This window comes from Macadamia integrifolia, chromosome 10, assembly GCF_013358625.1.
Source record: "Macadamia integrifolia cultivar HAES 741 chromosome 10, SCU_Mint_v3, whole genome shotgun sequence".
NCBI classification, from domain to species: Eukaryota; Viridiplantae; Streptophyta; class Magnoliopsida; order Proteales; family Proteaceae; genus Macadamia; species Macadamia integrifolia.
The window spans coordinates 28,058,041-28,082,476 of record NC_056566.1 but is presented as its reverse complement, the minus strand read 5'-3'; the positions used below and the strand labels follow the sequence as shown (position 1 = coordinate 28,082,476).

The window sequence follows — 24,436 nt, the reverse complement described above, 5'->3', positions numbered from 1 at the left end:
ACTCTCTCCCCCTTCATCCTCACATCCCCATCCAATTCTCTGCAATGATTCCAGTTATCGAATCTGAAGAAGAACAGATAAATCTGCTTTCTTTTTGAAAGAAAAACCAAATACATCTGGAAATGGTAGCTGGGTTCTTTGGAAGTAGCTCAGGTGATATGTCTTGTTGGCTGTCATGACCCCATATGGGGAAATTGAAGCAGAAATTCAGTCTTTCCACATCACAAGAACAAGAAAAAGGCAAAAAGGGAAGATCATGTGAATAGAGGAATATGAATTGAAAATTTGAAAGATTGATTACAAACCCTTTTTATTTTTGGATCTTTTTGGGTCATTGCCATCACCTCCAATAATGATGTTTTACAGTTTCAGTACCATGCTCACTTTCTTCCCGGTCCACACCTTTCCAGTAAAACCATCTCCATTTACAGTTGGTAACAAGTACAACTAACAACCACACTGGTAAATGTACGAATTTTGCGACCTGGTGGTCAAGTGGTCGAAACAGCCTCTCGACATTCTCAGCGTAAGTATGCATAGTACTTGCCCCCTGGTGCACCGGGTACACCCTTTTTTTAACAACTAACAACCACCCTTGTCAAGTTACTGCTTACTTGATCTGGATAATAAAATAATTTGCAACGTCTGGTTGTGGTAATTGTGATCTAATTTGCATGTCAATGGATCTCTTTAAACTTAGGAGTAATTCTGTTTTGAAATCAAATGCCTAAAATCTTTTGTTCTTGTTGATCTGTTGTTCTCTCTCTGGCATGGCCAGCTGATTTTTCAAGTAGACAGATCATCTTCTAGACTTTATGATGACATGATGTGCATACACAAGGCAAGAAAGGTTGGTAACTGCTGTCTGAGATCCCCATAAGTTTCATATCCGAGTTGTCAATTCTTAGTTACTTCATGGAAAGGATGGTCTGTTCTTTTTCTGATATTTTTCAGTGTAAGGTGTTTCAGCTTTCTGAAGGACAGAAAAGGTGGGAAGTAGTGTTGTCTTCTGATACTTTTGTTTAGACTTTAGTCGAATTGAACCGTACAACAATATCTGGTCTCCAGTGGATGTTTAGATCAGCCAGTTTGGTTTTCTGGTTTTCTGAGTAGTTGTCATTGTAAAGCCCACTTGAGCTGGTAGGAGTACTGATTATGCCATTGTACACAAAGTGGGACTTCAATTGAGAGTGACAATTCATTCAGGGTTAATAGGAAATTCTTAACTATCTCTCTCCTATATGAGTCTGATCTTCAATCTCTTTATTTCTCCTAATGGGTGCCTACAGTGGCTTTGGATTATAGATCCCATGTTAGGTTTGTGGAAGGAGGCAGAGAGCTCCTACCAGATGTCGAGGTCAAATGCACCCATAGTTGTTGGTGCTGTAGGAGGGCTTGCATTGATAATGCTTGTCATTGTGCTTGTGTGGTTTTACATGTTGCAGTGTAAGAATTCAAACAAGAATTCAGAAACAGGTTCTTCAGACCCATCTACACTAGGTAGGACCTTATTTGGATAAGCCATTAGAATTCCTCAGAGCTATGAATGTTTGGTAATAACTCTTTCCCTCTCCTGCTGTAGTTACAGTGGACTGGAATAGGCGAGCTGGATCGAGTACAGTGGGAGGTCCCCATATATCAGGACCACAGGAAGGGAAGCAGTTCATGCTTGATAAGTTGGAGCATGCAACAAAGCAATTCAGTGAAAGCAATGTGATTGGACATGGTAGTTTTGGTTTAGTCTACAAAGGTTTGCTACGTGATGGAACTGTTATAGCAGTTAAAAGGCGTCCAGGTCCTTCCAGGCAGGAATTTGTAGAAGGGGTATTACTATTTTCATCCCAAACTGATAACTTTGTTCATATTATCTGTTTTTATCAGTTGGAAGTTGGAAGTTGGAAGTCTCTCTTTTTCTGTTGATCCATTATTAGATTCACAATATACACCAACTTGACTTTATCAGCTTTATATTTGACAATTTTTTTGTTCCCATGAGTAACAAGGCCAAGGTTCTTTTGGGTTCACAGATTCTACTCATTTCTGAAGGCTATGTTTGTGAAAGGGTTCATAGGGCTTTCATGATTGCCTTACTGAAGGAAAAGGTCGATACCATGGTTCAAGTAAGCAGAATCCCCAATGTGACTGGCCTCCGCCGATTCTGATTCGAATCAGTCAATTTGTACGATGTAGATCTGCTTCCTTAAACCATGGTCAAATACTGAATGCCTTAGGATCATTTGGGGTCAATTAATCTTAAAAGTCTTTAAAATTGCTTTATTTTAATCACCTAGTTAAATGAAGATATTTTTGACTTGATTCATCTTAAAGATTTTAATGGTGCTTCATTTTAATTGGCAAATTAAATAAAGCATGTCAGTATCTTAAATAATGATAAACCATATGTTCTGTCATTTATATAGAAATATTGGAAAGAACAATAGAACTCAAATGATTTTGTATGAGATATAACACTGTCATGTGATAAAACAGGCATACTACCTGTCGGAGATCCGGCACCGAAACCTTGTTAGCCTTCTTGGTTATTGCCAGGAAGATGGCTCTCAAATGTTAGTTTATGAATATTTGCCCAATGGCAATGTATGTGGTCATCTATATGGTAAGTCTCAATTTGTTGAAAATGTTTCTCAATGTTATATGTGGTCATCTATTGTTGAATATCTGTCTGCTTACTCCTTTTTTACAGATACTGGACAAGGATCACAACTGGAGTTCAAACAAAGGCTTTCCATAGCCTTAGGGGCAGCTAAAGGTAGACATACTGAAAAATTCAATGAGGATTCTTTCAACATTTCCAAGAGAGAGATTAACTGAAGATATGATGAGTTCCTACAAAATGTCAATTTGCAGGTCTGTGTCATTTGCATAGTCTGAGACCTCCTCTAGTACACAAGAACTTCAAAACGGCTAATGTCTTGGTTGATGAAAGCTTCATGGCAAAAGTTGCTGATGCAGGGGTTTCTGAGCTACTTGAAAGAATTGAAGATGCGGGTCCTTCATCTCGGTCAATGGATGGTGATGTTTTCCAAGATCCAGAGTATCTTTTTTTCCTTCACTCATGGTTTTTTGATATGATGTATCACATTGGATCTTCTTCAATCTTTTTCTAATCAATCATTGATGTACTTGTTTAGGAAAGGAGAATCGAGATTATTCTCTGAAAAGAGTGATGTCTACAGTTTTGGGATATTTCTCTTGGAGCTCATAACTGGACAGGAGGCTTTAAGAATTAACCAGGGATCTAATGAAAGCTTGAACCAGTGGGTAAATAAGCAAGCTTTTTATAGTATTTTTCTTGCAAGATGTAGCTAGTGTTTTAGCACTTTTCATCTAAATTGGGTTTTTGACACTGAAGTAGGAAAGCTTACAATACCCAACAAATGACTAACTGCAAAATGCACTTTCTGCTTTCCATTACACGACTCTTGTATGAGGAGAATCTAATTTGATGTTCACTATTATTTTAACTCCAATATGGAGAAGGTTGAATCACTTGCGAGTTCAGACAATCTTGTTGACAACCGGCTGGCCGGAACCTTCACTTTGGAGAGCATGAAGAATTTGATCAATTTGGCATCATGGTGCATGAACTTAGCAGGAAAAGTGCGACCAAAAATGGAAATGGTTGTGACCTTGCTTGACCGAATTCTAGAAAACGAAAGAACAATGACCACAGTAATGGGTGAGGGTACTGCCACAGTTACTCTAGGGAGCCAATTATTTACTTAAAAGGTGAAGAGATGGAAAACAAATGGTTTTGTGTGTTTCTGGTTCTACTTGGGCCAAAGCTTGTGAAAGCCAAAATAGAGGAGCTAGCTGTGGTTTCATTTTGCTTTTGGGTGTCTACAAGCTTCTTTCTTTACTTCTATTTGATGTGGATGTACATAACAATTTCTCCCACCCCTCCCCCTCCCCCCCAAGAGTGTGAAATAATAGTTCAGTATTCCAAGAAAATTGTTTTTTACAGTTCAAGCCAAGTAGACCTAAGTTTGATTCACATCGACATTCTTTTTGTCATCCAAACCCTGGGGCATGTGATCCTCCTCCTCTTGTTCTCTTGCCAAGTTCTCAATATTCTATCAATGATATCATATTTTCTCCTAACGGCATTTTTTCATGCTTTTAAAATAAGGAAAAATGTAATGAATTGAAGTGTTTGATGATGTCCAAGCTTCAAACTGAAGCAGCTTGTTTTGCTACATGGACTAATTTGACCATTGGATAATATTGATTTTGTTAAAATTTGAGCCACATGGACCCCCATTTTTTAGGGCTCTTTACCCTATTTCTTGCACTTCACCTAGTCCTCCATTCAGGAAGGTTGGAATACCTTCAGCCAATTGCTCCATAGAAACTGCAATAAAACTGAACTTCATTATTCAAACAGGTTTTGGCTACTCTGAAGTCTTCCCACCTACATAAAACAATGAATACATTGGACAAGATTTTGTTCTACAAATTCTTGGACCCTGTTGCAAATTGAATGGGAATCCTACTTCTAATGGGTACAAGGATATGACTATGTGCTTGAGATGTTGACAGGGGCTGAGTGGCTGACAAGTGCTTGTGGACCCTGCAGCAGGCACAACACCTTAAAGAAACCAAAAAGTAGAATGCTTCATCTTTAGATCTTGTGTATCAGATTTTTCTTTTCTTTTTTTCCCTTTTTTATGGCCAGGACATCAGATTATGACAGTTAAAAAAGTCTGGTTCTTTAATGGGATTTATTTCAATTATGAATTAATGCCAGTACTGTTCATCAGCCAGATTAGTCATTCAGAATAAAAAATTTTCTCAGCATCATATGCAAAACTAATTTATCATGAAAAGGGAATACAACAACTCAGCATCTTAGAACATTAAAAGAATACAGAAGTGATTCATGTACAATCTCCCACGAAATCTATTAATCTACAGATTAAATTACATTAAGAATGATGCAAAACTATTTTTATTTCGGTTGTGAATAATGAATACATATAATGTAATGTAAATCAACTATCATTCTGGTCCAATAACTAACTAAAGGAAATCACAAGCAATCCATCATATAACAAATGTGATCATCCAAGATATAAGCTCTCTTCTCTATAGTTGTATTCCTCTTCCAATTCTCCACTGCTCTTTCAACTATGGCTTTGCCTTTGTCGTATCTCTTCAGCAGAAAACTTGTGATGTATGCCCAAATGGGCCCTGGCTTCAGTACCTTAATGTACAGTCTCCATCTCTTGTTCCAGCTGCCTGTGAGACAACAGCAGGTAAGCCAAGAGATACTACAAGACATACGGGGATATAGACAACCCAATGCCATCAGAGGCAACTGGAGGAAAATAACCGACAATCGAATTGAGTCACAGATCTATTTCTGCCTAGCTTGTGAGATGTATGCAAAAAATCTTCAAGTTCATCTGGGTTTATTTGAGTTGAAATAACAGACATGGATAAGGGTAAGGGAAGTGTGTTTATACTTGGGGTGGTGTCTTATATATCCGCATCCAATAGTTCTGTATTAAAATTAGTAAACAGAAGGAAGTATACCTGTATTTTAAGACAAAATCGAGCAATATTAACAGTTTAATCAAATATTAAGTATTAATGACCCATGATCATTGCTGAATTATGGTTCCAATAGTTCCTTCCACCAAGTTAAGCATAATTATCTAACATCCAAGGTTTAGTATTGTAAAGAGAAAGGATAGGCAACTAACTGTACTTTGATACTAGAATTATCAATCATTCAAAATCTAAGTTGTTGCTGACCACCAGCACCAACATGATTAGTCATTAGTGAAAAAAAAAAGTTTGAAATTTGATATCACATAATTGAAACAAAGACATCCCAGCACTTGACCCTGCTCCCTCTGTAGGGACTAAGATCCATAACAGAGGAGGACCCATAAAGATTTATAGTTGCTAAAAGGTAGAGACACTAGTTACTTTTTGTCATGTCAGTGAGTAAATCTTTTAAGAGAAGTAACAGATATGGAAAGAAACATTTTATCATGTGCATTCTTCCTCACTATCATGGTATTCATAGATTTTTTGGTGCTTTGTTATGCCAAACTTGACATGGTATCGATGCTCTGCACTGACCATAATGCCTCAAACTTGCTAATACTTTAACTTGTAAAATTAAGGGTAATTTAGAATGCCACCCCTGGATAATGCCACAATTATAAAATCATCCCCTCTGTTTCACCAAATGATTTTACCCTTCTTCCCTTCTTACCTGTCTTACGGCGTCCCCTCTGTTTCACCAAATGATTTTACCCTTCTTCCCTTCTTACCTGTCTTACGGCGTTGTCTTGCTGATCGGCATCCTTATGATCGACCTCTTCCTTGATCTTGAGACCCTGTAACTCGTCCACACAGTGGCAACCTTCCTCATCACTCAACGAATCACCAATGCCGGCGACGACGACGACATCATCCCCGAAGGTTTGTGGCAGGCCACCGCCTTTCTCATTGCCAAAGGGTCCCAGTTGCGGCGCTGTCGGTGCCGGTGATATCCCTACAAACGCATCCAACAACTTGCCATCGCTTGGGCCAGGATCCTGGATACAGCTATTGGCATCGTCTTCTTCATCTTCAGCCATGGTGAGGATAGAGGAAGCCCGAAAGCTGATGGAGCTGGCGGCCTTGAGGAATGCTTCTTTGATGGCTTCAGGGGAAAAAGCACAGTCCTCCAGGCCTGCATCTTCGAGCCTCGGTGGTCCCGTGGTCGAATCGTGTTCAGCAGCCCTTCATCCCTGGTTGCTTCCATCCTCCTCGTAACCCTAACATTTACCCTCAAAAGAATCTTTGATTTAGATCCCGAAATCGTGTTCAACTTACTCCTCTTTTCTTGGGTTAGGGTTTCAATTGGAGAGTATTAATTTGATCACACAGGTAGTGATCTGGTCTGGTTTATCGGATCCACCGGTAGCCGAGCTTTGAAGTCGGACATAACCTACTGTCTCTTGCATCTCCTCATCTGATCTCTCCCTTTCTTGCTCTCGATAGTTTGCAAACCCCTCTTCCTGCTGCATTAACCTCCAGACTCGCCACCCACCGCCCACCCATTAGCGATGATCAGTATGCAGATGCACAAATAAATGGCATAAAAACAAAAAAGAAACTTGGGGTTCGAAGGAGCAAATGTTCACCTAGGATTTGAAGCCATGGCAACTATGGAATCAGTTCTAGGGCTTGTGACTTGAGCAGTAATTTTTCTGCAACTCACAGTTCCCAAGTTCAATCGAGATGCATCCGTCCTCGGACCACCGGTGATCGTTGACAGTTCAATATTTCTGCAACTCAACAGTTCACAGTTCACAGTTCACAGTTACCAACCATGGACGGGTGTTCATACAATTGTGACATTCTCCAGGGGTGTCGCTGTAAATTCATAGAAACCAAATAACTAAATCTCAAGTCTTTTTAATCCGTATTAAAAAGTGTTGCATCTAAGGGTGTCAATCGGTCGGGCCAGTCTGGGCCTAGCGGTGTGAAACCTTTGCACTGTGATCTTTTGTTTACTTAAATGGGCCTAGATTTAGGAGGCATGGTACGATTTGTAATTAGGTCGATTGGTATCGGGTTTTATCTGACTACCTTAAACAGGCTTAAACGGGCTATGGACCTACTTAAGTCTAAACGGATTCTAAACAGGCTCCCCCTAAAATTTTTTTTTAGGTGAATTAAATGTCCATAAATCTTTAATTTGAACATAGTAAATGTCACCCAAAAACTCTTCATAGTTAATCATATATGAGATCATTGTTGTTTCTTATAAAAATAAAATAAAAAATAAGAAGATAAATTATGACAAGTACCAAAGTGATTGTTCTCCACAAAAACTATCTATCCTTCATTCAAAAGACCCTATTTTATTTTATTACAAAGTTGGATGTAATACCGTGTTCAACATCATCTATCATAAATTTTTTATGTGGTAAAATAGGTACTTAGGTAATTTTAAAGGGATCGGGTCGGTCGAGTTAAATGGCTCGGTTCAAGCAGGCTTCTTAAACGAGCCGGGCAGTCAGACACCCGACGGGCTAGTAGCATACACCGTAAATGCCCATCTAAGCCTGACGCGTTTATTAAACGGGTCGATTTAGATTGGGCTTTAAGCGAGTCGGGCTCGGCTGGGCCTAGTGGTGCGGGCGACACCCGTAACTGCATCAACCCCTAGCTCCTTTAACCCTAACAAGTAACTAAGTGGTTGGTACCTACTAAACAGAGCTTGGGCACACAGTAATTCTCAGATCAACAGCATAGGGCAGGGGCAAACGTAAGAGACAATAGTTTCTGAAGCATTGTGATCATTTCATTTTGTTGGAGAAAGTAGCAGAGAGTACCTGAAGAAGCCAGGAGAAAGGGATGGAGATTCCAAGAAGGGTTGCGAATGACATGATTTGGTCACTTCGCAGTCTAAATTCTAAAGGAGGAGAAGAAGAAGAATGAAGAAAAAATGAAATTTGATGGTTGACACGGAATTTTGAGAAGCCATTTTTCCCAGAGAGAATGAGATATTGGTTTCTGATGAGAAACAGACTGTAGAGAGAGAGAAAGAGACTGTAGTCTCTGGTATTTCGCTTTTTCTCTTTCCTCTGCAGTCCGAACTCTGCAAATTAGTAAGGAAGGCCTGACTGGTCCGTGACTCTCGATCAGCTTTTCAATAATCTGGAATCGGATCTACGAATCGCCCTATTCGGATTGGGAACGGCAATCACCAATCCCAATTCTTAGAAAAAAAAAATACACACAAGGAATCGTTGGAATATCCCATTAGATTGGCTGATTCTAGGCGTTGGGAATTGACACTGACCGATTCCGACCCCGATTCCAGGTTTTAAAACAAGGGCTTGGTTACATCCTATGCGATTTTTTTTTTTTTTCTTAAATCTTGGATTTAATTTGCAAAATTCTAATTTTATCGCATGACAAATTATATTTAGACCGAGAATTGACATGCAAACATAAGGACTAAGGAGTTTGGTTCTCTCTTACAAAATTTGGGCCTTGTTCGATCTATCATGTGACAAATCATTAGGTGATTTAGAAAAGGCTTGATGTAGTCTAGACTCTAAGAGTCGAAGAGGAAGGAATCATGGTTGATCCAACTAGGAATTTTTTGCCAACTTAGATAGAGAAACCACACCCTTAAAGAGTGGCTAACTTAATACTCTTTTTACAACCCCATCATTTCTTAAGGTGTCTTCAAAGTGGATACACAAGGTTCAAATGAACCTGTTTCAGTCATGGTTTTAATCCACGGTATTGAATCAGGTATTGATCATTTTAGTGTCCGATATTAGATTAGGTAATGATATTGATATCGATATGTATCAATCCGTATCATATGTTTTTACTCTAAAAGATATTGATATTGTACCTTATTTTGACATTTTACCTTCTCTGTATGCCGTATCACCGATCCAATATCAATCAATTATCGGTATTAATATCAGACCATACCAATACAGATCGACCGATACGATCTACTACCAATTCTTAAAACCCAGGATCCGGTCTTAAAATATGGGAACTTGTATATGGGAATTGGTTCTAGATCCTTACAGCAGTGAGCAATGACTGCTACATCTCTGAAATGGATGGATGGATGGATGGATGGAGATAGTTGCTTTCAGTACCCCCAGTTTTCAAGTCTTTTCAGTGGCATGGTCTTCAGTCCTTGAGTCTCAAGATTGGGTTCACGGCCATAAAACAGTAAGTTACATAATGCCATATCTGATACTAAAAGCTCCATAAGGCTATGTTTGAAAGCCAAGAAAATAAAAGAAAAAGATTAAAAAAAATAAAAGTGAAGAGAGAGATATAGATACATTAAAAATCATTATATAATTTTAATTTTATCTTATTATATCTTTTCGTATTTTTACTTTTCGTTTCTTGACTGCCAACCATAGCCTAAGGATTACTCAAAATAACCAAAGTGAAAAGAAAAAATGAAGCCAAGAACATTGGACCATTCATGAAATATGACAAACCCAGTTTCCCTCCTCCACCTCCCACAATGGTGAACCAATGTGGTAGGATGGGACCCTTTGGGACTCCAAGAACAGTCTCAGACTTCGTCTAGTCAAAGAAGGGTAGTATAACCCTCTATTCTCTAAATTTCTCTTTTTGACTATGTTTGGTAGTCAAGAAAAGAAAAGAAATTGGGGAGAGAAATAAACACATAAAAAAATCATTATAGAATCATAAACTTATCTTCTTTTTTTTTCTTTTCTTTTCTTGGCTACCTAAAATAGCCTTAAGGTGTATGTATCAGGCACAGATTCTTATGACAAGAGTCTCAGAATGTTCAATTCTATCCATCATTTTTGGAAGGTTGGACAACTCAGTTGATCTTACTTCATGGAGTTAGTCAGCTGAACCCCGAAATAATACTATTTAGGGCAACTCGATGGTTTGAGTTCTTACAGTTCAGGATTTGCTATTACATTCAAATGGAACAAGGTTGTTGTTACTGTCCAACCATGACAGATTCCGATTCTGGACGTTTCAGAGTGCTTGATTTTAGGGGTTTTGGGACATATCGCTGAGTTTTTAGATATGAGAAGTCAATTCTAAGGTTTTTGGGACTGATTCCACGGCCGATTCCGAGTTTAAAATCCATGATGTCCATGCCAAATATCTTCCCTCTTATGAACATTGTACATTGTACCACAGCTTGTCTTGCCAGACCCACCATTCAGACTTCGGAAATGATAATGTGAACTCATGGGTGCTTGAAACTCCATCAACTCCTATTGGAATCAAAGGACTGCAACACAATACAGTTGTGTTTGTTTTTTCCTATTTTTCATGCACCCAACTTTCTGTGAGAGATTTATGAAGATTTCATGCTATAGTGGGTTCACTCTTAACAGAAGTACAGACACTTGGTGGCAATAGGTGAAATTGTGAAATACCAGTGTTTTAAAAATCAGGATCAGATCAACCAGATCAGCTGATTCTGCATCGGAACCGGTCAGGGTCAGTGAAGAATCAATCAGTACCAATAAGCCTGTCACGTTTTACAGGGCAAAACCAGTAGTAAATCCAGCTGAACCCTGATCCTCTCTCTCTCTATCCTTTCCATCCTGTGAACCACAATATTTCAGTTACGGGAGAAAGAACGCTACCTGGTCATGTGGCCACTACACCAGCACCAGGGCTAGTGGGAGTGTGTGCTCAAGCATCCAACTAGAGGGACAGGGGCATCTTTTCACGGTGTCCTGTGTCTAGGCATAAGAGGGCACAACCGGGTAGCATTCTTTTCTCCCTTCAGTTATATATTTTAAAGATGCAACTAATATCCAAACAAGTAAAAATCAAAGAGAATGTACAAATCAATCTAACTATTAACTGAAAAGTCCTATGAACTACAGGATTACAGTTAATATAGTTTCGGGATGTAAATAATATCCAAGCCAGTAAAAATCAAAGGGAATATACAAATCAATCTAAGTATTCAATGAAATTTTCAGTTTCATTGGTTCAAGTCAATCAAAGTCTTACCATCACGCATGCAGATCCAGTCTCTTCTGCATTACTCCCCAAGATACCATCATGGAATGGCAAGTTTCACTCGAATAGGTGGTAAGTACATGGCATGGATGGAAAATTTGGAGAATGTCTCATTGACTTTTCAATCTTTAATTTCTAAACCAAAGTGCTCATTTAAAATAGCTTTAGGAACTCTTACAAATCCCTTTGCTACTTCCTCCATCTCTTTGAGTCTTGCAGACTCTCTGTTTATTTGTTTCACTCTGTTCAAGACATTTGCAAGTAGAGCATCAGAGTTCCCTTCGGTATCTGGTGATTGTTTAGCCAGTTCAGACCTCTCCTTATCGAGCTGTTCATACATGCTAAGAATGGAACTTTTTTTAGCATAAAGCCTCTCCTTGGCAATTCTGTATTCTGTTTCCTGAGATCTCTTCAACGATTGGAGCACCTGGTCAATCTCATCTTCAAGTTTTGAAGCTGCAATCCGATGGTCTGAAGTTATGTAGATAGGTTGTTGAGAATTATTCTGTATGGCAGTGAGATCAAGGGGGAACTCTGAGCCTGTTGTGAAATCCGGTGCATCTTGATCAGCTGCAACCTCCAGAGTCCCTAACAAGGTCAAGTAGCTTCCAAAATGAGACGTCTCATCATGCTAAAAAGGTCAATAGTCTGACATGTTAAAGGATTAACAAAATGCATTGCTAAGGAGTTTTAGTGGACTTAGAAGTGTTCAAAATTTACCCGTCGACAAAATAAATTTAATAGAAAAGCTTTGAAGAGATTGAATTGTTGACATGATGCCTCAACCAAAAAAAAAAAAAAAAAAAAAAATCTGATTTATCTTGTATTATTTTTATTTCTTGGTAGAAATTTTCATATATGATAAGCAATAACAACCGACAATGGAAAAGCATAACAACAACAAGATAACTGGTAAATTTAAGAGTAATGGATTCAGCAAGCCTATGTCATAAAAGCAGAGATTTTTCCCCAGTAAGAAGTTTATATGCAAACTAACCTGTGGAAACAGCAGATCTATCATCTTCTTTCCAAATTTCTTCAAGAGCAGTACCACATTTTAGCTGATTTCAATATCAGATTGTCATGCAACTGATTTGAGAAAACCAAAAATAACAGAACTTTGGAAGAGATGACTACCGCTAAAATGTGTCCTAAAATGGGTCAACTTTTACCTTTCTCATAGCCAACTCCATACAATTCAGCAACTTCTTTGCGCTTGTTCTTTGTGAGCCTCGTAAAATGCACAAACCTAGGGTCAAAATCTTCTCAATATCCTCCTGAGCATTGAGAGATTCACAGGTCTTTAGAAGCCTTGTAACATGTGAAATGAGATCTGTCCTCCTATCACAACGTCTGCAATAATATTCAACATCTAATCCAATACTTCCTCCCACAGTCCCAGCCATGTATGAACGAAGAGCACATTTGATGTGTGCAACATGCCCACAAATATAGTTATCATCCATCTTCATTTCGCATCTAATAAAACTATAACCTCCATATGTCCAATCAATAGTTTTACAGCAAAGTATACAACAACAGTCACGACAGAAACCAGGTTCACTGCAACATATATTACAATCCATGGCTGGTAGAGAACAATTCTCTGCTAGTAGTTGGGGATTGCACATCTTATTTCTAGCCTTACAATCCATATTCTCATTCTGTGACTCAGATTCAGAATGCATAGCCATGTCTTCCACAGGAAGCATATCACCCAAAGTAATCCGGCCTGTAAGCCCCACAAAAAAAAAATATATATATTATATTACAGAATGAAAATCACCATGTTCCTGTGATCCCAAATGAGTACTGGCACCTGTTCAAAATAGGATTATCTAACATTTTAACATGAAATAATTTCTCATTACTGTGATACTTTGATGAGGTAAAGAGAAGAGGTAGGGAAAAAAAACAAATCAACATAGGAGATTCCCTCTTTTCTATTCCTCAGAAGGAGAAGAAAGTAAAACTTCAAATGCACACAGTGAAACTAACAATTATGACAAATGGATCCGGTGGTCACGTAACGGGGTATGTAATAGATGTGATTTTCTTATTGACACCCCTTACGGTGTCAAATGATTTGTAATCTTACTTTTCTACCTTTTTAGTATAACACATTTTCTTTCCAGTAAGTGTAAGTAAAAAATTGTAATTTCACATATATATACTCGAAACATGTGCAAGACAACGAGAGCTTTTGATAATGATATAATGATAAGCCACTTTAAAAATATTTTTGAAAATCCTTTCATACCCTAACTTAAATAAATTTTGGGAATAAGAAAACAGACAATTAAATGAAGGTGTTAAGTTCTAAATACACCTATAGAGGTGTCATTTAGACACTCCCACAATAGATTTAGGTTCTCTGTTTTTTCCCCTTTTTTCCCTCCACATCTTCCAATTAAGAAAAAAATATCCCCAATAGAGAGTGACTGCTTCCAGGTATTTATTGATTGTGCAATGCCATATAAAGAATTTATTGGGCTAGAAAGGACTTATTTCTCTTCCAGCTGGAATTCCATGTTTTATGAGTTATGTATACAGTTTTTTATGGGTTTTTTTTTTTATGTATAGTTTTAATTTAGCTTGTATAGATTGTTGGGGTATGATCATACTTCAGTTGTACTTATATATTTTGATCAATCAAATAAGAAGCTGTGTTGTTTCCGATAAAAAAAAAATTAAAAAGGGCTGGTGCTATTTATCCATTCTTGATCAAGTGCATCACAACAACAATGCCACGAAGAAACAAAAACAAATTGCTCATTGGTCATCACATCAAATCATTTATTTCTGGATTCTTTGGCAAAAGGAAATGCAAAATGTGGCAAAGCTATTTTGTAAAACAACTCCAGATATGAAGATTTGCTTTCTTCAAAATCAATTTTCCACATTAAATAACCCGCGATTTAATTGCATACAAGAATAAGCCAAATGTGCTCTGTATATGTGATATTTAGGAATTAGATCATGCAAGTCATATCTTGAATTCTATAAGGTTCTCAGATATAGGGAAAAAAAAACACTAATCAACTGATCTGATCTAAATATTATCCAAGGACAATCATTATGAAATGAATCCAAGCTGGATGCCCATCCATTGGGGAAACATTAGATCCATCAAGACAAGAGTCATAATGGAAAATATTGACAGTGTGGGTAAGCAATACTACACAATGAAGTAACCTTTCATCAAAAGTGACAACTTAAAAGGAAACTCAACCAATGCACAAACATGTGCAAAAGAATGGTCGTGGAGTACCAATCCTATAACTAATAACATGTAACTGATGCAGCTAATCACCTAAATGGCTTATTTTATACGAAATAAGCTTTGGGTTGGGTCATGTATGTGTTGAACCTTTGACCCAATGTGTTTTCATTATAATGGGCCAATAGTATGGTCAGATGCTAAGCATACGGGATTAATTAAGTATTTTATTTTAATCGTTATTAAGTGTTTTAGTTAGGCTACATTAGGATTCTATAATTCCAATCATGTTTTGAGTTAGTTTCCTTGTCAGCTTATATTACCTTATTAGTTAAGGATTGATTTTCTAGTGTTTGAATCTGTTTATTAGTCTTCTATATTATTTTTTAAGGGGGTGTTACTGAGAAGTATGCTGCTGTGAGACCCAGTGAGGAGTTGTGAAGATTTGGGATTAGAAAGATTCTGATCTAGGCCTATTGGTGGGATATCAAATATCACATCTATTCGTGTTATTAGCAAGGGAAGTACCATTCATTTTTTTGTAATGTATACTAGGGGTAGTTTCGTGCTTTCCAGTGTAGAGCATTTCTATATGTAATGTATAAAATAGGAGGCGTTGACCTAATCACGAATTTCCCTTTCTCTCCATCTCTCTTCTCCTCTCACATTCCTCTCTCTTGCTCTCACATCAATATCTTCTATATTTCCTGTTTTCTTCCCTCAAGTGAAATTTTAATACTGTTTTTGGGTGTTTACGGCTGCAAGTTGATCCCTTCATACAAAGGAATCAAACCCTCATATTGAGCTGCTTCTTGGAGGTGTTAATCACCCTTCCAGCAGTGTAGTTCGACCAAGGTTTTATCTCCATCCAACCTACTGTTCTGCTGTTCCTGAAGTTCGTAGATTTCAGGAACTTTAATTACTAATTCTGAAATCATCCCACAGTTTACAATCTGACAGTTGAATTTGCCCATACTTCGGGGTTTTAAAGTGCATCCTATTAGTAACCTTCAACAACCTTCGACCAGGGTATTGTGCTGATCAGACCTTTTGATCTGTTGCTATAATAAATCTAGCAAAATCTGAATTTTGGACCTCCTAATATACTGTTTTGGTTGTTTGTGCTCGATCAGAACATTGTAATATTGCAGTGTTTTGGGGTTTGATTATTCTAACACTTTGTGAACATTGATCAAAATCAAACATTCATCAGATAAGGTTGATAAGGTAGAAATAGGATTGACAAGTCAACCTAATCCCAATGCTGCAGGATACTATCAAAGAACAACCAACAATAAAGGTAGAACAGCAGTGCAACAGATCAGGATAAGGGAGAAAACAGATCTGGAAATCTAAGTTATTGATTCCAGAAATTAGGGTTTTTGGGATCAGAATTTAAATCAGATGTGAAGGGTGAAATCAGGTACTGAAATAGAATTATAAAAGAACATAAAACATGAGTAAACATCAATGGAAACAAGAAAAATCAGAATAGCCCTGTCGATTGCTGTTTCAGACTCCATTAAAAGACAAAATAAGGGTGATTTCTTATAACTCACCAACGACAGGTCAGAATGACCGAATTTTTGGTCGAGCTCCTCCCTTGATGAGGGGCACCTTCAATCCAAATTATGGTGAATTCTCATGGCTCAGTTGGCCTACAGGATTGGAGAGCAAGAAACAGGGGGAATCTGCACAGAAACTGTGAGAAGAACTAGATTCAGTTACCTTTGATTGACGGCATGCAGCAAAGCAAGTTGAATAACTTGAGAATAGATCCTCTTGGGCTTCACACCGCAAAGAGTCGCCAGATCAGACACCAGCTCTTCAACTACGATCAAACACACAGCAGTTCTTCATGGAGAAGACAACAGCAGCAGCCATCAATTGGGTATTCAAAATCGTCGAGCTTATGGGAGCCTTCTTGATTTATTTATGGTGATAATGGGGGAAGTTACATTCTAACAATTGGCTGGTTCCAAAGAAGGAACCTCCAATCGATTCTCCTTGTACAATAGTTTCTAAAACTAAAAATGGAAAAACTAAAGAAAAGGAAAGTAACAGCTAGCTTACTGGCTTCCTAAGAATTAAAACAAGACATCAATGAAATCGAATCAATGCCTGGTTCAACTAATGAACGAAGCCACTACTAGACCCAAAATAAAATCAACCAAAACAAATAACCCCCCAACTACAAAATCAGCCCTCTTCCAGTTCTACCCGATAGGGTTCTTCTTCCTCCTTAAATATGTCTTCAATGCTGCATCAGTTACTTTGACCCTATCATTGACCTAAATTCTGTTTAAGGGTTTTCCTTGAGATCCCGTTAAAAGGGGTGTGTAATCTGGATCTAGGGTTCATCGATCTACCCCCCACCAACAATGCTTTAAAACAGTAGTCATCTGACCTAGAATGAAAATACAAATGAGATGTCCTGACACGCACGCTATGAACTCCCTACAAAATAAACACACATATTATCCAGAAGTGTTCACTCAGCAAACTAGCTCCAAGTAAGTACATGGACAGACACCCAAGAAGTAAAAGATAAACGAATCATGTAAATCACGTATGACAAAGTGTATACATATGAAACAAAAGACAGTATAAATGTGCATAATCTAGACAATACATGAATCAAAGAGACACCAGGATGACTTCCAATGAGACAAATGTCAATAATATAACTGAGAAGGAGCAACCCAAAAACTAAATGAAGAAAGTAGAGGCATAGAGATGAATGGAGATATTTAAATGCTTATTAAACTCATAGATAACTTAGTTGTGTTGTGAACCATCATTATTAGGAATCTATGAGAATGAAAATATGTTAGTGTAGGTTTTGATGTGCTTTGTAAAATTTATATATTGGAACTTCAAATGCTTATCGGAGGTTCACATGTAATCACTTGCAATCAGCACTCGCTAAATTCATTAGAGCAAGTACCCATAAAATTTCCAACCACGACTCGGGGCCATTCATAATGTGGCCTCTAGCTGCCATGTGGCAAATAGGAGAAAAAGATGGCAGATAAAATTGCCATATGGTGAATAAAATAAACTGTCTAATTTAATGCCGCAAATAAGAGATGGTTCCCTTATTTGGATAAGGAAAATCCAGTAATCATTTGATGCTAACAATAATTGTGGAAATTATTAAAAGATGACAACTAAAAATTGTTTATACTTAAGAGGCTTCCCCCCCCCCCCACCAAAAAAAAAATATGTTATAAGTAACAGATTGATGCACCTTGTCAATTCTATGGAGAAGATCATTTTTAGAAGCCAAATATTAGTTCTAATCTTATTAAAAATTACATTAGGAGGATATGTTATAAGCCCATGTAATTATAGAAGAAATAAGGTAAATCTAGCTGTTCCTAACAGCTAATTCTCCAGGAAAATATTGCATAAAAATAGATGGAGCCAAAAAGAACATCACTACTTCATTCAGACCTTTCGCTCGGTTGTTTTCTGCAGGGATCTTCCAACTAAAAGAGGAAAAGAAGGCATTAACATCCTTATCAGGGAATTCTGTCCGGATATATTGTTCAACCGAGGGCTTGCTCGCGAAGCTCCGTCTCTTACGCAAGGTCGTCTGTAGCCTGATTGGAGGATACAAGTACCTATCACCCCAGAAGCCACGAATTGATTTCCTTTTTCCTACCTTCCAAGTCCAGTTATCACCAGGGTTAGGCCAATCTATAGGAGCATATGGCAGGCCTTCACCCGATTCTCCTGCCGAAACTAGCCTGAGATGTAGACCGTTTTCCTTTATCTCAGCCTCATAACCCATACTTTCATCAGGAACTGTGGAATTCATTTGTTCTATTTCTCTGGAGTTCATTGAGCCTGATGAACTGTACCTGATCCAGTTGGTCATTAGCAATTAAAAAAAAATCATAAATTAAAAAGACTATAAGTGCTAATCATTCACATAGTGTTGCTTTATACGGGATATAAAATATAGAGACAAACAGGCAGATTCTACCCTCAGCACCAGTGCCACCAGAACCACTGTCGTCACTAACACAGTAAATTACAAGGAGTTTCCAACTGGAAGGGGCAGGCGAATTGTGTTCATGCACACAATTATCACTGTTAAGATATATGCCATGATAAGGGGTTGTCCCTATTGTATAATAAGTTGGTTTAGTTAGTAGTTGAGACTTAAGTCTAGTTTGTTTCTAGTTTTATCTTCTACTCCTATTGTGTTTGTACATCAAATCCTAGTAGGAATTCCTACTAAGAGAAAAAGCATCACCACAGTAGAAGAGCTGGGTCTATCATGAGTCAGTATTCTCTCTCTTTCTCTCTCTACTTGCAGTTATTGGTTACAGATCCTTGGTATTGTCACAATCACCAAGCCAACACAATTTATTGACGAGAAAAAGAGACAAACACTGAAATTTTTATTTAGACTGCAAATCAGTTTTGTTTTTGGGGCAAAGTTGAGTGTGCATGGGGACATTTATACCTCATTGCTGATTCATAATTTCATATAGGTCAAGGCATATTTCAGGTCCATGTCATACCCATTTTGTACCAAACATATATTCTATGCCTATATAATTCACGCAGACTAAAACCATCGAGAATAATAAATGCTAAAAAATGCTTTCTAAAATTTGCATTCAAAAACTAATGATTATACAACACAACTCTTAGCAATTAAGCTAAGTTTAACTTGCAATCTACATGACCTATTATCTATTAGAACAGTGATTACATCACCCTCAGGTGAGTCAGCAAGCTCAATTGATCAAATCAAATAGTGGTATCCAGGGGTATTGTTGTAAATACAAGTGGGTGGATAATTGTAATTACAGACATATTATGCTCATAGAATTGATGGGTGAATCAACTACAGGTGAGCGATCATCTTCCTATTAATCATATATTAATATCAGAAATATGACAAGCTGGGTTCTGTAGAAGAACAAAGTAACTGAAGGTAAACTTCTTCAGGTTTGACTGCCAGATCGGTTGATAGGCCCAGTGATATCAATAAATGGAACATGCAATATGTTCAACTCATGCCATTTGGGAGCTAAATCATCGTCTACTCAATTGCATTACTATTTTGAATTATAAATGCAGATTTAGTTTCCTAATAAGGAGAAAAAGTTTTCAAAATTAAAACTACAAAATAATAACCCATTTGATTAAAGAAGTTTGCAAAACTTTGAAAATGTGATCGTCAATTAATAATGAGCTAGTCCTAACTATTGGTTGTTGGAGATGTAAATCTTCCATAAAAATGTAACTGCACTACCTTTAAGAAGACTTCAAACTCTTTTGGAGTCTTGATTCATGCTATTAAATCAGGAATCCAAGAATTTCAATTTAGTTTGAGTTTTTGATAGAAATCAGCATTAATAAATATAGTTTACACAGTAGGAAGAGTTTTATGCACTCGAGCGAAACCAGTCTCTACTATTATTTACATAGAATTACGAATTGATTCTGATGTTTCTCGGTCTCCAGTAGACAAGTGAAAGAAAACCTTTTTACAAGCAAAGAAATTTATAAACTTCGGCTATTGTCTTTGATTAACAGCGAACCACTAGATAGAATGACAACGACTAGGGATAAAATTCTAGCTCCTCACACCAAACCACAGAAGGGCTTTAAGACTTCTCAAACACGAAACTCAGATACTACTTCCGCTGTACTACCAAGGATTCTCCGTTTCTCCAGAGTCCAGCCATTCTAAAATAATAACCTTTCAAATTGGGGTGTTTGGTTGGAAGTAGAGTTGACGTAATTGTCGATAAAACATTTGTAGACATTGTAACTCTAGAAAGAATTTCTAAATGGACATAACTGAGTTTTATTGGATATTTATAGGCTTGCAATAAGTAGCCTCTATGATTAGGAGTAAGCTGAAAACTATTCTCAGATTTATTAAAAAAATAACTTTGGAGGAATACAGTTTTCTTTGGTTTAAGCCAACATCTGGAGACTGTACTAGTTTAGATTCTCCGGACCATCTGCAAAGACTGAAGAGAGGACACTCACTTGGTTCAGGATAAGCTGATTCCAATCCGGAGGAGATTGTCATGATTCATGTGACGGTGGATCATTGGTGTATAAAGCCAGATTTTAGGAGGTATTTAACAACACTTGCAGAAAGTGGCAAACCGTACAGTGGTCCTTTTCCCTATTGGGGCATCCATCCTCTACTCTCTCCAACTTCACTGAGTCCTAACAAATTCAATTTTTTTATGGTTGTTCACTTGACAATCTAATCTTCTAGGTTATGAGGATGTTTTGAGAGGGTTCAATTGCCTATGCCCACTAGAGGGTTACCATCACCAAGTTGTAATTTGTCACTATGGTGGGCTCCTACTAAAGGGTTTCACCCAGCTAGTCTTGGGAAGAGCGCGCGCGCGTGGGGGGGGGAGAGAGCAGTATGCTACTTTCATTGATTGGTTGCAACTTCTCGATTGCCGAGAAGATATATTCATCTCTTTGGGAATGTTCACCACTTGGCGTCTTCAATGAACATCTTGTTCCAAATGAAGCATACCTCAGGGAACTGTTTAGGCAAACAGACTGTGTGTTGAGACCATTTGTGTGCTTTGAGTAGCATCACCCATCTTCATATGGAGCTGTGATGCATACTATTCTCTTGATGAAATATGAATCATGTCATTCAAAAAAAAGCATTAATCCTACAATGGTTTCAAACCGGTGGATCATTTCCCTTCCTCAAAAGGTAAGTTCTGAACCTTTAGATTCCCAAAAAGGCAAATCACCTAGGCAATAAAATCATCTTACCAGAACTCCCCTCGGCCCTCCATCTCCTTTACCCTATGCTGCTGAATTGTTTTTTCCTCCCCTTGAAAGATAACTGTTGCTGCTATTAATGAGACTTGACAATTAGCCAATTAGAAAGTCATCTAATTCAAGAAACTCCCTAAGAATATTCTTGTTTTAGGAGCAATTTTGACAGTTTTACTTCATCTTAGAAAAGTTCATTGGTGTACAATTTTAGCAGTTGTACTCCCTAAGAATATTCTTGTTTTATGCTAGCAAGTTTTTGGATTTAGTTACAAGTTTACAAGCAAAAAAAAAATTTCTTACCTCAACGGTTGAACAGCCAGTGTAAGAAAACAGCTGGTTCTTCAAAAACTACTGATTCAAACATATATATATATATATATATTGAAACTAATATTACCATTGACCCAGTCCATCCAAGGCATTGGCTAAACCAAACAATTTTGAGCTGAACTTGGCAATACTTAGTAAGCTAAGGGCCATCATAGACTTCTTCTCCAATTGCTTAAGTATCAATAATTCAATGTCTTTAATTTGAGCTTCCTATGACTGTGGCACTTGCACTGAACCTTATCCATAGATCACTGGAGCGGTATCTTGCAAGGTTGTCTGCGTTTTGTGAGTGCCTAATCTGTCTGCCAAATTCTAAACTATTGCCCTTTATTTTTCAAATTGGAATAGTACAACATGCAGGTATGGGTGAGATTGCTCAATTTCATCTAGGAAATTTGATAAACTGGCCGCTTTGTGTCCAATGTCTCATGGAAGCAAATGTTGCATCCTTTGTGCCCGGTTATTGGTCATTGCAGTTGGAGGGAAATCAGGGAACTCCTGAAGGATGCACTAAACCAGCCTGTATAATTGATGACAGCACTAAGGATCCAAAATTTGTAGTGGTCACCATCAGGAAGTGGCTTGAGAAAATTACTCAAGCTGATTGTAGAGATAAATAGCCTTTGACTAACTAAATCGCAGACTCCTGTATAGTATGGAAGAGCGTGCCTCACTGAGGATCCGCCTTTTTTTTATTAAAATGATTAAATATACCTGCTTTCCAGAAACAGAAAGAAAGAGAGAAGAAACAATGGAGGCCATAAGTTTAGACTACCTTGGAGAAGAAGAAAAAGATTCTATAGCATCCCAAATTGAATACACATTAGGCTGGACACAAAAGGAAAAACAAAAAAAGCTACTCCCTCATTCTCTGCAACCTTGGTTTCAACTTCATAAATGGTAACACACATTTCAGAAGAAAACCTATTTCTGGGCTTTCAGATCAGACACAAAGAACCATACACACAGTCAAAATGATTTTTCATGGACCAACTAATGCATGGCAGGGACGGCCGAAAAATGGACAGAAAAGATTCTGTAGCAACATACATGTATAAAATACATCCGGACTTCTATAAATACATCCTAACTCGCCAAATCATAAACAGTGGAGTCAAGCACATTCTTGTAAATTAGATGGAGTAACTTGTTTATAAACTATTTAATAAAATGCACCTAGCTTCGCGTAGAACATAATTCTCTTCTCCTTATAATACAAAGTTACCTTACTTGAGGGACAAATGAAGAAAATCAGAAAAGGTGAGCGGCCCCGCCCACAAGCCACAGATAGCCAATTACCCTGAAAATGATGAAAATTGTGGAATCAAACAGATGAGTCAATACAAGTAATTTATCATGCACCATGCAAGTAAAAATAAGTTCATTACAACAAACAACTGAATTCAGGATTAGTTCAAGGTTGGAAAAACCCAGAACCAAACCCGTCATGTTATCTGGTTTTAAAGATCAAATACAGGACATGCAAAACAAAAGGCTGGTAATAATTCATCAACAGAATTACAAATTAATTTATTAATTAATTAAAAAAAAAATCTTCTCTCTGCATATGGCTTACCGGAAAATCAGTTAAAGTTAAGCATGAATGCCCGGCGGCAGCGACCGATGAACAGGACTGGATTTAGAGGAATTGCAAGGTTGGGCGGGGTGAAGTAGAACTATCGTCTGAGACGTTAATAGCTGCGGCGAGTTGATATATGAACCATGATTACTGAATCGATCGTCGACCTTCGAGGATTATCGTTGATACACGGAAATCGATACAGTCGAAGAAGAGAATCGAAGTTCAAGATAGTAAAAATGACAAGATCAAACAAATATAAAGCGGAAATGAAAATTAAGGATTGAACGAATTGCAAAATGCCGCAGAGTGATAAGGATTCTCAAATTCAGCCGTCGGCGGCCGGAAACCGCCGTGGACGAAGGTGAACCCCGCAGCCAGTCCTGACCTGAGTTGCTGTTCGGTTCGGAAAGTGCCACTGACAGCGACACAGAGAGAGAATGAGAGAGGAAAGAGGAGAGAGAGAATTCTGTAGTTTATATATAAACTCTCTCTCTCTCTCTCTCTCTCTCTCTCTACGTTGGCCGTTAAATGGAGACAACTCAAACGCTCTTCGGTTCTTCCTAATTTTACTAATTCTAGCATCTGGACCGTCAATATTAATCGAAGAAATCTTTAAGAACATCTGGACCGTTGAAATGTGGGTCCCTTGGACCTATAACATGAAAATGTTTAAATCATTCATAAACTACTTTTTTCTAATTATGATTAGAACTTAATGATGAAGACACTGATGTTCAGCCGTTAATATGATCCAGTGCTACTATGATCCAACTCCGTTATACGTATCTCATTGCAAGGGTCGTTAGATTAGTATCTCCTTGCATGTACTATTATCTTTCTCTATCATGATGCTCCATCATGGAGAGCAAAGGAGCGATGAGCTTCCTCACTGACACACTCCCAGCGACTGGGGATTTTGTTTCGGTTCCGACGGATTCCATCCGATTCAGGCCAAGTAACCGATTCGATCTCCGATT

The 24,436-nt window shown here is 37.8% G+C and overlaps 3 protein-coding genes across 12 annotated transcripts; 1 reads left to right on the top strand and 2 right to left on the bottom strand.

Moving 5' to 3' along the window:
• Positions 1–888: 888 nt before the first annotated feature.
• LOC122091375 (probable serine/threonine-protein kinase PBL28) lies at positions 889–4,122 on the top strand. Of its 5 annotated transcripts, none has more exons than XM_042661271.1 (7): positions 889–1,500; positions 1,589–1,824; positions 2,491–2,617; positions 2,705–2,770; positions 2,869–3,055; positions 3,153–3,282; positions 3,499–4,122. In XM_042661271.1, exons 1-7 carry the CDS (start codon positions 1,242–1,244, stop codon positions 3,745–3,747), a joined length of 1,254 nt encoding a protein of 417 aa, XP_042517205.1. In that variant the 5' UTR covers positions 889–1,241; the 3' UTR covers positions 3,748–4,122. The 5 variants fall into 5 exon arrangements, with proteins under 5 accessions (XP_042517205.1, XP_042517206.1, XP_042517203.1 ...); XM_042661272.1 differs by having other exon boundaries at positions 1,583–1,824; positions 3,153–3,278; positions 3,499–3,664; XM_042661269.1 differs by having other exon boundaries at positions 891–1,500; positions 1,583–1,824.
• Positions 4,123–4,877: 755 nt separating this feature from the next.
• LOC122091377 lies at positions 4,878–8,578 on the bottom strand. 3 transcript variants are annotated; one of them, XM_042661274.1, is made up of 3 exons: positions 8,361–8,578; positions 6,306–7,307; positions 4,878–5,259 (listed from the first exon to the last, which is right to left on the bottom strand). In XM_042661274.1, the coding sequence occupies exons 2-3, from the start codon at positions 6,612–6,614 to the stop codon at positions 5,218–5,220; spliced, it is 351 nt and encodes a 116-aa protein (XP_042517208.1). In that variant the 5' UTR covers positions 6,615–7,307; positions 8,361–8,578; the 3' UTR covers positions 4,878–5,217. The 3 variants fall into 3 exon arrangements, with proteins under 3 accessions (XP_042517208.1, XP_042517209.1, XP_042517210.1); XM_042661275.1 differs by lacking the exon at positions 8,361–8,578 and having other exon boundaries at positions 6,306–7,050; positions 7,164–7,358; XM_042661276.1 differs by lacking the exons at positions 4,878–5,259; positions 8,361–8,578 and adding an exon at positions 5,803–6,247 and having other exon boundaries at positions 6,306–7,365.
• Positions 8,579–11,342: 2,764 nt separating this feature from the next.
• On the bottom strand, positions 11,343–23,935 carry LOC122091374 (protein OBERON 2). Of its 4 annotated transcripts, none has more exons than XM_042661267.1 (6): positions 23,454–23,935; positions 23,054–23,177; positions 18,215–18,618; positions 12,711–13,270; positions 12,536–12,599; positions 11,343–12,126 (listed from the first exon to the last, which is right to left on the bottom strand). In XM_042661267.1, exons 3-6 carry the CDS (start codon positions 18,603–18,605, stop codon positions 11,660–11,662), a joined length of 1,482 nt encoding a protein of 493 aa, XP_042517201.1. In that variant the 5' UTR covers positions 18,606–18,618; positions 23,054–23,177; positions 23,454–23,935; the 3' UTR covers positions 11,343–11,659. The 4 variants fall into 4 exon arrangements, with proteins under 4 accessions (XP_042517201.1, XP_042517200.1, XP_042517198.1 ...); XM_042661266.1 differs by having other exon boundaries at positions 23,103–23,177; XM_042661264.1 differs by having other exon boundaries at positions 18,215–18,624; positions 23,454–23,934.
• Between the last annotated feature and the right edge of the window lie 501 nt (positions 23,936–24,436).